The following is a 12997-nucleotide window of genomic DNA, read 5'->3' as shown; positions in this document are numbered from 1 at the left end:
GCGCCGCGGGCTGGGGTGGGTGCTGCGACCCCGGGAATAAAAGAGCGCGGAGCCCCCGAACCCCCCCGCCCGGGAATATAAGAGCGCGACCCCCGGATATAGCACCGCGACCCCCGGGCACCGAGACAGGGAGACGGTGAGTGAGCGCCGCGGGCTGGGGTGGGTGCTGCGACCCCGGGAATAAAAGAGCGCGGAGCCCCCGAACCCCCCCGCCCGGGAATATAAGAGCGCGACCCCCGGATATAGCACCGCGACCCCCGGGCACCGAGACAGGGAGACGGTGAGTGAGCGCCGCGGGCCGGGGTGGGTGCTGCGACCCCGGGAATAAAAGAGCGCGGAGCCCCCGAACCCCCCCGCCCGGGAATATAAGAGCGTGGCCCCCCCAGAACCGCGGTCCCGGATGCAGTAAGGTAATGTTCACACTAGCGTCATGCGCCCCTATGTTTAACATGGGGGACGCATGCGTTTTTTGTTTGTTGCGTTGCGCGACGCATGCGTCTTTTTTGCCGCAAGCGTCGGACCAAGAAAACGCAACAAGTTGCATTTTTCTTGCGTCCGATTTTCAGCAAAAAACAACGCATGCGTCGCAAAACGCTAGTGTGAATGTAGCCTAACTGAAATCTCATCGCGGCCCCGGATATTTCACTACAGCCCCCGAGATGAGACCGCTGATCTGCCCAACCACCGATATAGCGCCATGGCCCCCAATATATCACTCTGAGCCCCCGACGTTTCCCTCCCGGCCTCTGCACCCCGCTATCTCCTATAATCCTGTCTTGCAGTCCTCGCTGGGACCCCACTATGCCGGCCCTTATAGAACGACCCAAGATGACCAACACGATGGCACGAGCCCTCCACAAACATGTCATGATGGAGCGGGAGCGCAAGAGACAAGGTACGCCGTACGGGGGGGGTGACTGAGCTGGGGGGCTCGCTGACTACTGTCTGACCATTCACAGAGGAGGAGGAGGTGGATAAGATGATGGAGCAGAAGCTGCGGGACGAGCAGGAGAGACGACGGAAGAAGGAGATGGAGGAGAGAATGTCCCTGGAGGAGACCCGGGAGCAGGTGAGCCGCCATGTCTGCCCTGTGTGTACTGAAGTCACCAGCACTGAGAGGAGCAAGACGACCCAAAATGTTGCCCTCAGCCGCCCTCCACATTCTTTTCGAGCTTGGAGAAGGGGGTGGATACTGTGCCAAAAGCTGTTCAGAGGGTCCCGCTCCCCTAGGATGCTACATGGAGCATATATGGGGGGAGGTTACATGATCTGAGTCCGGTAGGGTGCTGGAGGGCGTCAGCCCAGGGAAGGAGCGCAGCGAGGCAGCGGCACGTCGTCCCCCGGCCGGAGCGCACAACGGGGCAGCGTCACGTCATCCCCCGGCCGGAGCGCACAACGGGGCAGCGTCACGTCATCCCCCGGCCGGAGCGCACAACGGGGCAGCGTCACGTCATCCCCCGGCCGGAGCGCACAACGGGGCAGCGTCACGTCATCCCCCGGCCGGAGCGCACAACGGGGCAGCGTCACGTCATCCCCCGGCCGGAGCGCACAACGGGGCAGCGTCACGTCATCCCCCGGCCGGAGCGCACAACGGGGCAGCGTCACGTCATCCCCCGGCCGGAGGGCACAACGGGGCAGCGTCACGTCATCCCCCGGCCAGAGGGCACAACGGGGCAGCGTCACGTCATCCCCCGGCCAGAGGGCACAACGGGGCAGCGTCACGTCATCCCCCGGCCAGAGGGCACAACGGGGCAGCGTCACGTCATCCCCCGGCCGGAGGGCACAACGGGGCAGCGTCACGTCATCCCCCGGCCGGAGCGCACAACGGGGCAGCGTCACGTCATCCCCCGGCCGGAGGGCACAACGGGGCCGCGTCACGTCGTCCCCCGGCCGGAGGGCACAACGGGGCAGCGTCACGTCATCCCCCGGCCGGAGGGCACAACGGGGCAGCGTCACGTCATCCCCCGGCCGGAGGGCACAACGGGGCAGCGTCATGTCATCCCCCGGCCGGAGGGCACAACGGGGCAGCGTCACGTCATCCCCCGGCCGGAGGGCACAACGGGGCAGCGTCACGTCATCCCCCGGCCGGAGGGCACAACGGGGCAGCGTCACGTCATCCCCCGGCCGGAGGGCACAACGGGGCAGCGTCACGTCATCCCCCGGCCGGAGGGCACAACGGGGCAGCGTCACGTCATCCCCCGGCCGGAGGGCACAACGGGGCAGCGTCACGTCATCCCCCGGCCGGAGGGCACAACGGGGCAGCGTCACGTCATCCCCCGGCCGGAGCGCACAACGGGGCAGCGTCACGTCATCCCCCGGCCGGAGGGCACAACGGGGCCGCGTCACGTTGTCCCCCGGCCGGAGGGCACAACGGGGCAGCGTCACGTCATCCCCCGGCCGGAGGGCACAACGGGGCAGCGTCATGTCATCCCCCGGCCGGAGGGCACAACGGGGCAGCGTCATGTCATCCCCCGGCCGGAGGGCACAACGGGGCAGCGTCACGTCATCCCCCGGCCGGAGGGCACAACGGGGCAGCGTCACGTCATCCCCCGGCCGGAGGGCACAACGGGGCAGCGTCACGTCATCCCCCGGCCGGAGGGCACAACGGGGCAGCGTCACGTCATCCCCCGGCCGGAGGGCACAACGGGGCAGCGTCACGTCATCCCCCGGCCGGTCCCTTTTCTGCAGTAGTGGTCAGACAGTGATTTGATTACAGAATGAATGAGTCCACAGCCTCCAGTGAGGATCATTCAGAAGTGATTTCCCTCCTAATACTTAAAAGTTCCTGAGTGGGTATGTCACCGGGAATGTGCACATTGTAATGTGGGGTCTTGTCACATGCCTTGTTCTATCTTTGTTCCTATTTCGTTACATTACAACCTGTGTGTGGATATTTGTGTGTGATGCATCAGCACTAGTCTAAGTTGAAGTGAGAAAAATATCGGCATATATTACATTTATGGGATCCAAGAACTAAAAATTGGCATGTGCATATGTATTCACCCCTTTTCTTGAAGCAGCTAAAAGTTTCTGGTGCAAGCAATTCTCTTGATAAGTCTCATTTTTAATGACTGGACGTCTCCCTGTGTGCAATCGAAGTGTCACTTGTCTGTTAGTGTCACGGATCCCTTCTCCGTGGTGTCACCAATTTGTCACATGCCTGCTCTCACACGTGACTGGGGGTTGTGCCTGCAAGGGTTAATCTATCTCCCCACTCTCAGTCCAGCATTCAACCTCTGTCCTATGCTGTAATGGGAGCATAAATCACACACCGACCCAGGCCACACACCCGCTCATACACGCTGCTGCCACCACTCATCGAATACACGGGCGATGAGTCCCAGAAATAACTAATCAAAATATGTCTATCACTCATAAGGCTCACACACCTTAGGCTATGGATACTTTTAGAACATTCAAGGTTCAACTTGTTAAAGTTTTATACTTTAATAACAAAAGGTTAAATGCTTACAATAAGAAAAAGGTATAAAAATATGATAATAAAAAGACATACAACTTATGCAAAACAGTATCAAAATAAACAGGAGAAACTTACATAAATCATCTAACTGGTAGTTGCTTTCTGCTTCCTGAGGGTAGGAAGAATGTAGATTGGATCACACCAGTTTCTCAGGCTGCCCTCATCATGTGAGCACAATTCTGTCTGCAGCCTAAATTTATAACTTTGGTCTGAGGTCAGGTTTCTAGACCGGCCACCCAGGTTAATATCATAACTGCTGCCTGTTTGATTGGGCCACGGCCGCGCTACTAATGAATATATATTATTTTCCTCTGGAGACACTTGTGAGATGGTTCCCAGTAATGGCAACCTCAGGCCGGAATTGGCATCTCCCCTCCAAGACCTCAGGTGTCAAGTGTTCCTTTCTTGGCCCTAGCCAGACCTCCTGGTGAGATATGGAGACACAATTTCTACTAGTCCCAAGGAAGTACCTATTAACACCTAGGTGCGACTTGCCTTCAGGACAGAGGTTACATTATCACTAGTCACACATATAACCCTAGACATGTCACTACACACAGATATATATCATATATATATATATATATATATATATATATATATATACACACATATTTCACCACAGTTAGTATATACACTTTACCTTTTCTGAAAGACCTTAGAGGCTGCAACATCCTTAACGAGAGGCGCCACTAACCAAGTGCCACCGTGGAGACCTCCAAAAAATTGGGGACGAGGTTGCTGAGAAGTGCAAGTCAGTATTGGGTTATAAAACAAATCTCCCAATCTCTGATGATCCCTGGAGCGCCATCACATGGAGATAACATGGTACCACAGCAAACCTGCCAAGAGAGCGCGCCCACCAAAACTCTCAGCCAGGGCAAGGAGCGCACTGATCGGAGAGGCAACACACCGACAAAAGCTAACCCTGAAGGAGCTGCAGAGTTCCCAAGCAGAGAGTGCAGTATCCACATGACCACAATAAAGCCGTTCACTCCATAGAGGTGGCCTTTATGGAAGAGTGGCCAAAAAAAAGTCTTTACTTACACATGAAAAATTGTAAGGCTCATTTTGAATATACCAAAAGACATGTGGGAGACTCCCCAAATATATGGAGGAAGGTGCTGCCTCATCAATGGTCTGCTGGGTCTCTGCCTCCCTGGTTGTTTAGCCCTGGACGATGTGTGGGAAACACCAGTCCCCTGCAGCTCCCCCGGTTCCGCCAGGCTGAGTATTGTCTCACTGCTGGTACCATAATGTGGAGACATGGGGGGTCAGCAGGCACCCAGGCCCGCCCGCATGGTCCCACAGAACTCGCTCTCCTTTTAACATGGGCATAACGCTACTCGGACAACACAGGGTGAGCGTAAAACAGTGTGGCAATAATTGAACCGCAAAAGAGGCAGATAACCCGTAGAACAGTCACAGCACAGTAGTCAGGATGGTGCCCATTAGAGTTCCACCCTTCCACTGACTCGCTGGGATAATGGCAGCTGAAACTTCTGAGCTTCCAGGGGCGATTACCTCATCTGTGGCAAGCACACAGAGAGGGGTTAATGACAAGCTTATGAAGATGACAGCCCATTCAGGTACAAGACCAGTTGACCTGAAGGTCACAACCTGGCTTCTCCGAACATCTCCTTGGAGCCAGGAGACCGGTAGGGTCCCAATCCTAGTTTTCTCCAAACATATCCTTGGTTCAGCGATGGTCAATGGAGCAGATCTGTATTCTTCCAACCTGGGCTGAGGTCCCCTAAGCTGGCATCCTGTAGAATGACAGATCTGTGTCTGGATGTCTTGGCTGAATCTCTATATAAGAATAAATGCGTGCACAGCCGTTAGAGAGATGCCAATACCATGAATAATAGCAAAAAACTCAGCACTCAGACTTAATCAGATAAAGTGATTTAATGGTGTCCACGGTAAGTAACAGAAGAAACGTTTCGGTCCTATAGCCGGACCTTCATCAGTCACAATATTTGATCGTGAACAGAAGCTAGTGGACCCGAAAGATGGTGGGTTTTCATTAAGGTCATGTATATAGGTGGACACAGCCAGTGTTTCAGGGGGATGGCCGAATCCGGCAGTATTGCCTTCTGTGGAATGAAGCCTGCTTGTCCTGTTCAGTGGAGGACGCGGTATCCACCGCATTGTCGCACAGACTTGAGGTGGATACCGCGTCCTCCACTGAAGAGCACACGCAGGCTCCATTCCACAGAAGGCAATACTGCTGGATTCGGCCATCCCCCTGAAACACTGGCTGTGTCCACCTATATACATGACCTTAATGAAAACCCACAATCTTTCGGGTCCACTAGCTTCTATTCACGATCAAATATTGTGACTGATGAAGGTCCGGCTATAGGACCGAAACGTTTCTTGTTACTTACCGTGGACACCATTAAATCACTTTATCTGATTAAGTTAAGTCTGAGTGCCGAGTTTTTTGCTATTATTCTTGGCTGAATCTCTGACTGTGTCTCTATAGAGCCATGAAACCTCTTTTTATCATTAACAAGTGTCCTTCATTCAGTTTGTACTTAAATGGTAAGAATGGAGAGTAGGTCAATTAGCATTACTTAAGTATTCTATTTGTATAGATTTTCCTCCTGTTTTCGAAGTCCACAAACTATCTGGCCTAGACAATGCATAATTAGCATATCATTAAACGTCAATACGCATTCAAGATAAGAGCACAATGTTACATAAAATGTCAACTTACAAGTCAATATTACAGGTTTACACAAACAAAAGTCTGTTTTCTTGACCAACCAGAATTGAAACACGTAACTTCAAAAGTCAACATATAGATAGAATAGACTTATCTGCCTTAATGAAAATAGACATCTGGTTAATTAAGATAAAATGCTGATTGTTTCTGGCATTGATGCTCAATGTCAGAACTCCAGTGTCTACCCTAGAACAACTACTTAGACCGTTTGTCACCGCATTACCATCACTATCGGGGACACTACTGATTTACTTAATGAAATTGCCGGTATAATGCCTGAGCCGGGAACCATTCTGTTATCATTTGATGTAGAGGCCCCCTAAAGTAGTATTCCCCACAATAGGTGTCTATTGAGACTTTTAGAATTTGTTCTAAATCCTTCTTTTTTTTTTATGGAAAATTCTACCACCAGCTCAGGGGCACGGTCATTGGAAGCCCCTGTGCCCCCATGTATGCCATCTTGCTCGTGGGAATATAGTGATGTTCCAGGGCGGGAATGTCTCCTGGGGTCCCCACCTTCAATTCTGGAAACTATATATAGATGTCATCCTTTGGGGGGGGGAAATACTTCATGTGAATCCTTTGTTGCTTATCTTAATCATCATCCTGTAGGCCAGAGGTGTCAAACTGCATTCCTCAAGGGCCGCAAACAGGTCATGTTTTCAGGATTTCCTTGTGTAGCACAGTTGATAATTTAATCACCTGCACAGAATGATTCCAGCACCTTGTGCAATGCTAAGGAAATCTTGAAAACCCGTATGGTTTGAGGCCCTCGAGGAACGCAGTTTGACACCCCTGCTGTAGGCCCTACCTTAACTTGTGAAATTGGCAGGGATAAGATCTTTTCTAGATTTATCACTAAGGAGAGTGATGGCTGAGACCTTCCATCTGTCGAAAGCTTAGCATCACCTGGAGCTTGTTCACATGGGAGAGCCATCACCCTCATGATCTAAAATGGGGTATACCTAGGGGGCAGTTTCTGAGACTGCGGAGGAACTGTCCAACAGGCACATAGTCTCCGAGACAGGTTCCTACAAAGGTTTCCAACCTCAAACTCGTAAGCCATGCCTTAGAAATCCATACAAACTCATTAATGATGTCTATGCCAAAAAAGACTGATGAATCAACGACGCGCCTCATTGGCACATTTGCTGAGCAGACTCTTAAGTTTGTGGGCATATTGAGGAAACATTGGGGGATTCTGAGGAGTGACACAGATAAGTGGCCGTCACATTCAGAAGAGGGAAGTCAATGTGTGACCATGTAGTTCATCGCTTCTATTCCCCTCCAAAACCGTATGGTACATGGACCGTATGGAAGCGGGAACCTTGAAATGTGGGTCATGTAGTTTCTGTAGATATACTACTCCCTGTAACAACTTCACAAGTGCAGTCACAGGAAAGCTGTATACAAGTAGGCAGATAGGCGAATTTCGGGATGTCCGGAGTCATCTACTTATCCACACGGTTTTGTCTGCTGAATTATGTGGGCAAGACAAAGACGCAATTGAGGGTCTGGGTCAGCAACCATCATGGTGACATCAGGAATAAGAGACGCCACTTTCCTGACATGTAAACTCCATGATGGTGACCTGGATGCGATCACATTCATGGTTATTCAGGTAGTCCTCTTACCCGTACCCATGAGACTGGCAGAGGAGCACTATTCAGAGGGAGACTAGGCGGGCTTTAGGCTTGGGACCACTGGAATGATGGATCCAACAGCTTGGCTTTGTCAGCTATATTTGAGTATGTAAATAGTGTTGTATCATGGCTTTCTTCATAGGTTTCCATCTTCAGCGTAAGGTCTTTCTTGACCACTTATTTTGACGATTTCCTTTTGAATTTTTGCAGGTGTAGAATTAGTTTCTGTGATGTCAGACCAAGGCCTCTTTCACATTTCCGTCAGTACGGGCCCGTCGCAATGGACGTTGTGAATTCTCTGCACGACGTGGGCAGCGGATGGACGCATCCGTTGCACATTCTGCAGTCCGGGGAGGAGGGGGTGGAGTTTGTCACGCATGCGTAGTCGAAAATGGCGGACCCCCTCGCACAAAGCGTTGCATTGAACTTTTTTTGTGACGGTCCGCCAATTACCGACTCATCCAGTGCACAACGTATGGAACGTGTCCATATGTCACGACGCGTCGGTAATACAAGTCTGTGCAAAAAACGCTTCCTACGGGCAACTTTGCAGGATGCGTTTTTTTTGCACAGAACGACGCATTGCAACGTCTTCAAAAAGATGAAAGTGTGAAAGAGGCCTAATAGGGTTAATTATTAAACTGCTGTTTATTATAAGAGGCCTTTGTGTCACATTATGTGTTTACTTTACATCCCCGGCCCTCTATCTAATGAGGTCCTGATTGATAATTGTGTATGTACATTGCTTTCGGAATACCCCTGTGCCTGGACTAATCCTTGGTGTTTGCATCTCTTCAATATGTGGTGACGCTCTTCTATTCGGTCACCGTGGAGCACATCTGTGGGGCAATGGTAATTGTGTGGTGACGCTCTTCTATTCGGGGGATCGTGGAGCACATCTGTGGGGCAATGGTAATTGTGTGGTGACGCTCCTCTATTCGGGGGATCGTGGAGCACATCTGTGGGGCAGTGGTAATTGTGTGGTGACGCTCCTCTATTCGGGGGATCGTGGAGCACATCTGTGGGGCAGTGGTAATTGTGTGGTGATGCTCCTCTATTCGGGGGATCGTGGAGCACATCTGTGGGGAAGTGCTAATTGTGTGATGACACTCTTCTATCCGGGGGATCATGGAGCACATCTGTGGGTCGGTGGTAATTGTGTGGTGACGCTCTTCTATTCGGGGGCCTGTGGAGCACATCTGTGGGGCAGTGGTAATTGTGTGGTGACGCTCTTCTATTCGGGGGCCGTGGAGCACATCTGTGGGTCAGTTGTAATTGTGAGATGACGCTCTTCTATTCGGGGGCCGTGGAGCACATCTGTGGGGCAGTGGTAATTGTGTGGTGACGCTCTTCTATTCGGGGGCCGTGGAGCACATCTGTGGGTCAGTGGTAATTGTGTGATGACGCTCTTCTATTCGGGGGCCGTGGAGCACATCTGTGGGGCAGTGGTAATTGTGTGGTGACGCTCTTCTATTCGGGGGATCATGGAGCACATCTGTGGGTCAGTGGTAATTGTGTGATGATGCTCTTCTATTCGGGGGCCCGTGGAGCACATCTGTGGGGCAGTGGTAATTGTGAGATGACGCTCTTCTATTCGGGGGATCATGGAGCACATCTGTGGGTCGGTGGTAATTGTGTGATGATGCTCTTCTATTCGGGGGATCATGGAGCACATCTGTGGGTCAGTGGTAATTGTGAGATGACGCTCTTGTATTCGGGGGATCATGGAGCACATCTGTGGGTCAGTGGTAATTGTGTGGTGATGCTCTTCTATTCGGGGGATCATGGAGCACATCTGTGGGTCACTGGTAATTGTGTGATGACGCTCTTCTATTCGGGGGATCATGGAGCACATCTGTGGGTCAGTGGTAATTGTGTGGTGATGCTCTTCTATTCGGGGGATCATGGAGCACATCTGTGGGTCACTGGTAATTGTGTGATGACGCTCTTCTATTTGGGGGCCGTGTAGCGCCTTTGCGCTCCACTTATGTATTGATGTCACATCCGGTGACGCGCTTCCTGTCGGTCCTAGGAGCGCTAACCTTCTTGAGCCCTGAGCAGGGATTGGCGCCACTCTATTTTAAAGGGAAGGCCTATGGCTATTTATACTCCATGTATCTTTGGCGACAAACGCTGCCTACACTTGTCCTATCCACGGTCTGTGGAGCTTTTGTGCCTTTTATAGCACCGTTCACTTTCATTTTTTCGCCCACTGTGGGATTCTCCTGGATAACCCGAAGTTGGGGGAAGCGCGTGGGATCTACGCCAGTTATCTTAATAAAGCTCAGTACCTTTTAATCCTGGCTCCATTAGAGCTTCGTTATGTTGTACATCTGTGCTGTCCGCCATCCAGGACCTCGTTATTTGTGGGATGAAATTGCTTCATCACATCTAGTGATATACGATAGGATCTGAGTGATAGTTTTCGTTTATCGGGGGCGCAACATCATACTTACAGGGCGCCAACCTCCGCGGACAGGATGGAAATGGTGATGGGCGAGTCAGTCCACAATTCTCAACTTCGTTACGTGACCCAATGCAGAAGGTCTGTTTCTCTGTATCCAGGGGCTCGAGCAGCGGATTTATAACTTTATAATTAAGATACGGTTTTATTATTTTTGTTGGTTGTTATTCCTTTGTTCCTTCTCATATCTCCATTTGTCTTCCTGGTGTCTCCTCAGACTATGAAGCTGCAGGATAAGCTGAGTAAACTGCAGGAAGAAAAGCACCAACTGTTCCTACAGCTGAAGAAGGTTCTCCATGAGGAGGAGAAGAGGAGGAGGAAGGAGCAGAGGTCAGTGATGGTGGCCTTCTCTCAGGAGTGCAGCTCCTTCCTCAGTATTGGCCCCCGCTCTGCTGGAGTAGAGCCCCCTCCTTCCTCAGTATTGGCCCCCGCTCTGCTGGAGTAGAGCCCCCTCCTTCCTCAGTATTGGCCCCCGCTCTGCTGGAGTAGAGCCCCCTCCTTCCTCAGTATTGGCCCCCGCTCTGCTGGAGTAGAGCCCCCTCCTTCCTCAGTATTGGCCCCCGCTCTGCTGGAGTAGAGCCCCCTCCTTCCTCAGTATTGGCCCCCGCTCTGCTGGAGTAGAGCCCCCTCCTTCCTCAGTATTGGCCCCCGCTCTGCTGGAGCAGAGCCCCCTCCTTCCTCAGTATTGGCCCCCGCTCTGCTGGAGTAGAGCCCCCTCCTTCCTCAGTATTGGGCGATTGTGTTACCAGGCCGTTATGGATTGTCTGCAGTAGTTGGGGGTCTGTGGGGGTCCTGGAAGGATTTGATCTCAGGAGCTTTGTCTTTTTGGTGCAGTGACCTCACCACGCTCACGTCTGCCGCCTACCAGCAGGGCATGGTAATGCACACCGGGACGCATATCCTTAATATGCAAGGTAAGACTCTTACACACTTTTTCCTATTTGCTTGAGATCCTTAAAGGGAACCTGTCCGCCGGGTATTGGATCTCAAAGCAATGTCACCTGTGAGCCCCTGCAATGTGCATGACGTCCGTGCCTCCATTTTATACAAATCCATCACGAGTGCGGGGGTCCGACACAGGCAGCTCTCTGGCATGTCCCTCTTCTTTGTGACACGCTCCCCCCCGAGATCTCACACGAGCGCTGCCATTCCCATAATCGATAGCTCGGCAGCGTAATCGGGACCTCAGTGTGACGGTATCGGGGGTGGCGGCGTGGAGCAAGTGACAGAAGAGCGTGAGCGGTCAGTCACTGATGGGCCAGGGGGGCTATACCTGCCGGACCCGTGGGCATCGCGGGGGCTTTACTTGTCGGCAGTGCGGGGGTCCATGAAGCCGCCCACAGGTTTCCTTTCATCCTGCGTTAACCCTTTCCGCCCCCTGACTTCTCCTTCCTATTGCAGGGAGTCCTGGAGGTCATTCCCGGCACAGCTCTCTCATGGCTGATCGGGCCAAGCAGATGTTCGGACCCCCAGTGATAACGGTCGGCTTTATGTGCTTTTCCCAAATGTTTCCTGCTTGTGTTTTACATTCTCCTCCAATCAGTGAATTGTCTTTCTTCAGGGTCGTCACTACCCCACACAGCCGTCCTTCAGCCCCACGGCCTCCGAGCATGGTCAGTACCCAAGTAGTCAGGCAGGCCACAGCTCATACACTGTCAATCAAGCACAGCACAGCTTTGGGGCCGGCCAGGCAGGGCCCGTCAGTTACACAGGCAGCCAGCCGATCCGAGGTTAGAGGGGCTCCATGTACACGTGTGATGGTGACGGTGTACGTCCCTGTGATAATCCAGTGTCTGTCTGCAGGTCCAGCCGCCTTCCCCACCATGCAGTACCTGTCTCACCAGCAGCCAGGGTACACGGTTCATGGCCACTATCCTGGAGCTCATACAGGTTGGTGCAGTGTCCCTCCTGTGGCCCTCAGGAGCCGGGGCCCTGTTGTCTGACCTCTCTATCCTCTGCAGGTTTTATGCCTCCAAGCAGCACCATCCCACTCCAGAAGCAGCTGGAACATGCCAATCAGCAGTCCGGATTCACCGACTCGGTGAGTATCCGGAGCACACGGGGTATATCCGCTCTCCGGCGTGTGTCCTGAGGCACGCGGGGTATATCCGCTCTCCGGCGTGTGTCCCGAGGCACGCGGGGTATATCCGCTCTCCGGCGTGTGTCCTGAGGCTCGGGGGGTATATCCGCTCTCCGTCGTGTGTCCTGAGGCACGTGGGGTATATTCGCTCTCCGTCGTGTGTCCTGAGGCTCGGGGGGTATATCCGCTCTCCGTCGTGTGTCCTGAGGCACGTGGGGTATATTCGCTCTCCGTCGTGTGTCCTGAGGCTCGGGGGGTATATCCGCTCTCCGGCGTGTGTCCTGAGGCACGCGGGGTGTGTCCTGAGGCACGCGGGGTATATCCGCTCTCCGGCGTGTGTCCTGAGGCACGCGGGGTATATCCGCTCTCCGGCGTGTGTCCTGAGGCACGCGGGGTATATCCGCTCTCCGGCGTGTGTCCTGAGGCACGCGGGGTATATCCGCTCTCCGGCGTGTGTCCTGAGGCACGCGGGGTATATCCGCTCTCCGGCGTGTGTCCTGAGGCACGCGGGGTATATCCGCTCTCCGGCGTGTGTCCTGAGGCACGCGGGGTATATCCGCTCTCCGGCGTGTGTCCTGAGGCACGCGGGGTATATCCG

At 53.1% G+C, this 12997-nt stretch overlaps 1 protein-coding gene across 2 annotated transcripts in view; it reads left to right on the top strand.

Moving 5' to 3' along the window:
- The window catches only part of GPS2 (G protein pathway suppressor 2), a 37944-nt gene that overhangs the window by 1979 nt on the left and 22968 nt on the right, over positions 1 to 12997 (top strand). For both annotated transcript variants that reach the window (XM_069767642.1, XM_069767643.1), the window contains exons 2-9: positions 783 to 895; positions 960 to 1069; positions 10537 to 10649; positions 11154 to 11233; positions 11721 to 11800; positions 11881 to 12049; positions 12123 to 12209; positions 12281 to 12360. In XM_069767642.1, the coding sequence (XP_069623743.1) occupies positions 783 to 895; positions 960 to 1069; positions 10537 to 10649; positions 11154 to 11233; positions 11721 to 11800; positions 11881 to 12049; positions 12123 to 12209; positions 12281 to 12360 (832 nt within the window). The remainder of the gene's footprint in view (positions 1 to 782; positions 896 to 959; positions 1070 to 10536; positions 10650 to 11153; positions 11234 to 11720; positions 11801 to 11880; positions 12050 to 12122; positions 12210 to 12280; positions 12361 to 12997) is intronic.

The sequence above is a fragment of the Ranitomeya imitator genome, chromosome 4 (genome assembly GCF_032444005.1).
Source record: "Ranitomeya imitator isolate aRanImi1 chromosome 4, aRanImi1.pri, whole genome shotgun sequence".
Taxonomy (NCBI): Eukaryota; Metazoa; Chordata; class Amphibia; order Anura; family Dendrobatidae; genus Ranitomeya; species Ranitomeya imitator.
This window is presented reverse-complemented; position numbering and strand designations above follow the sequence as displayed.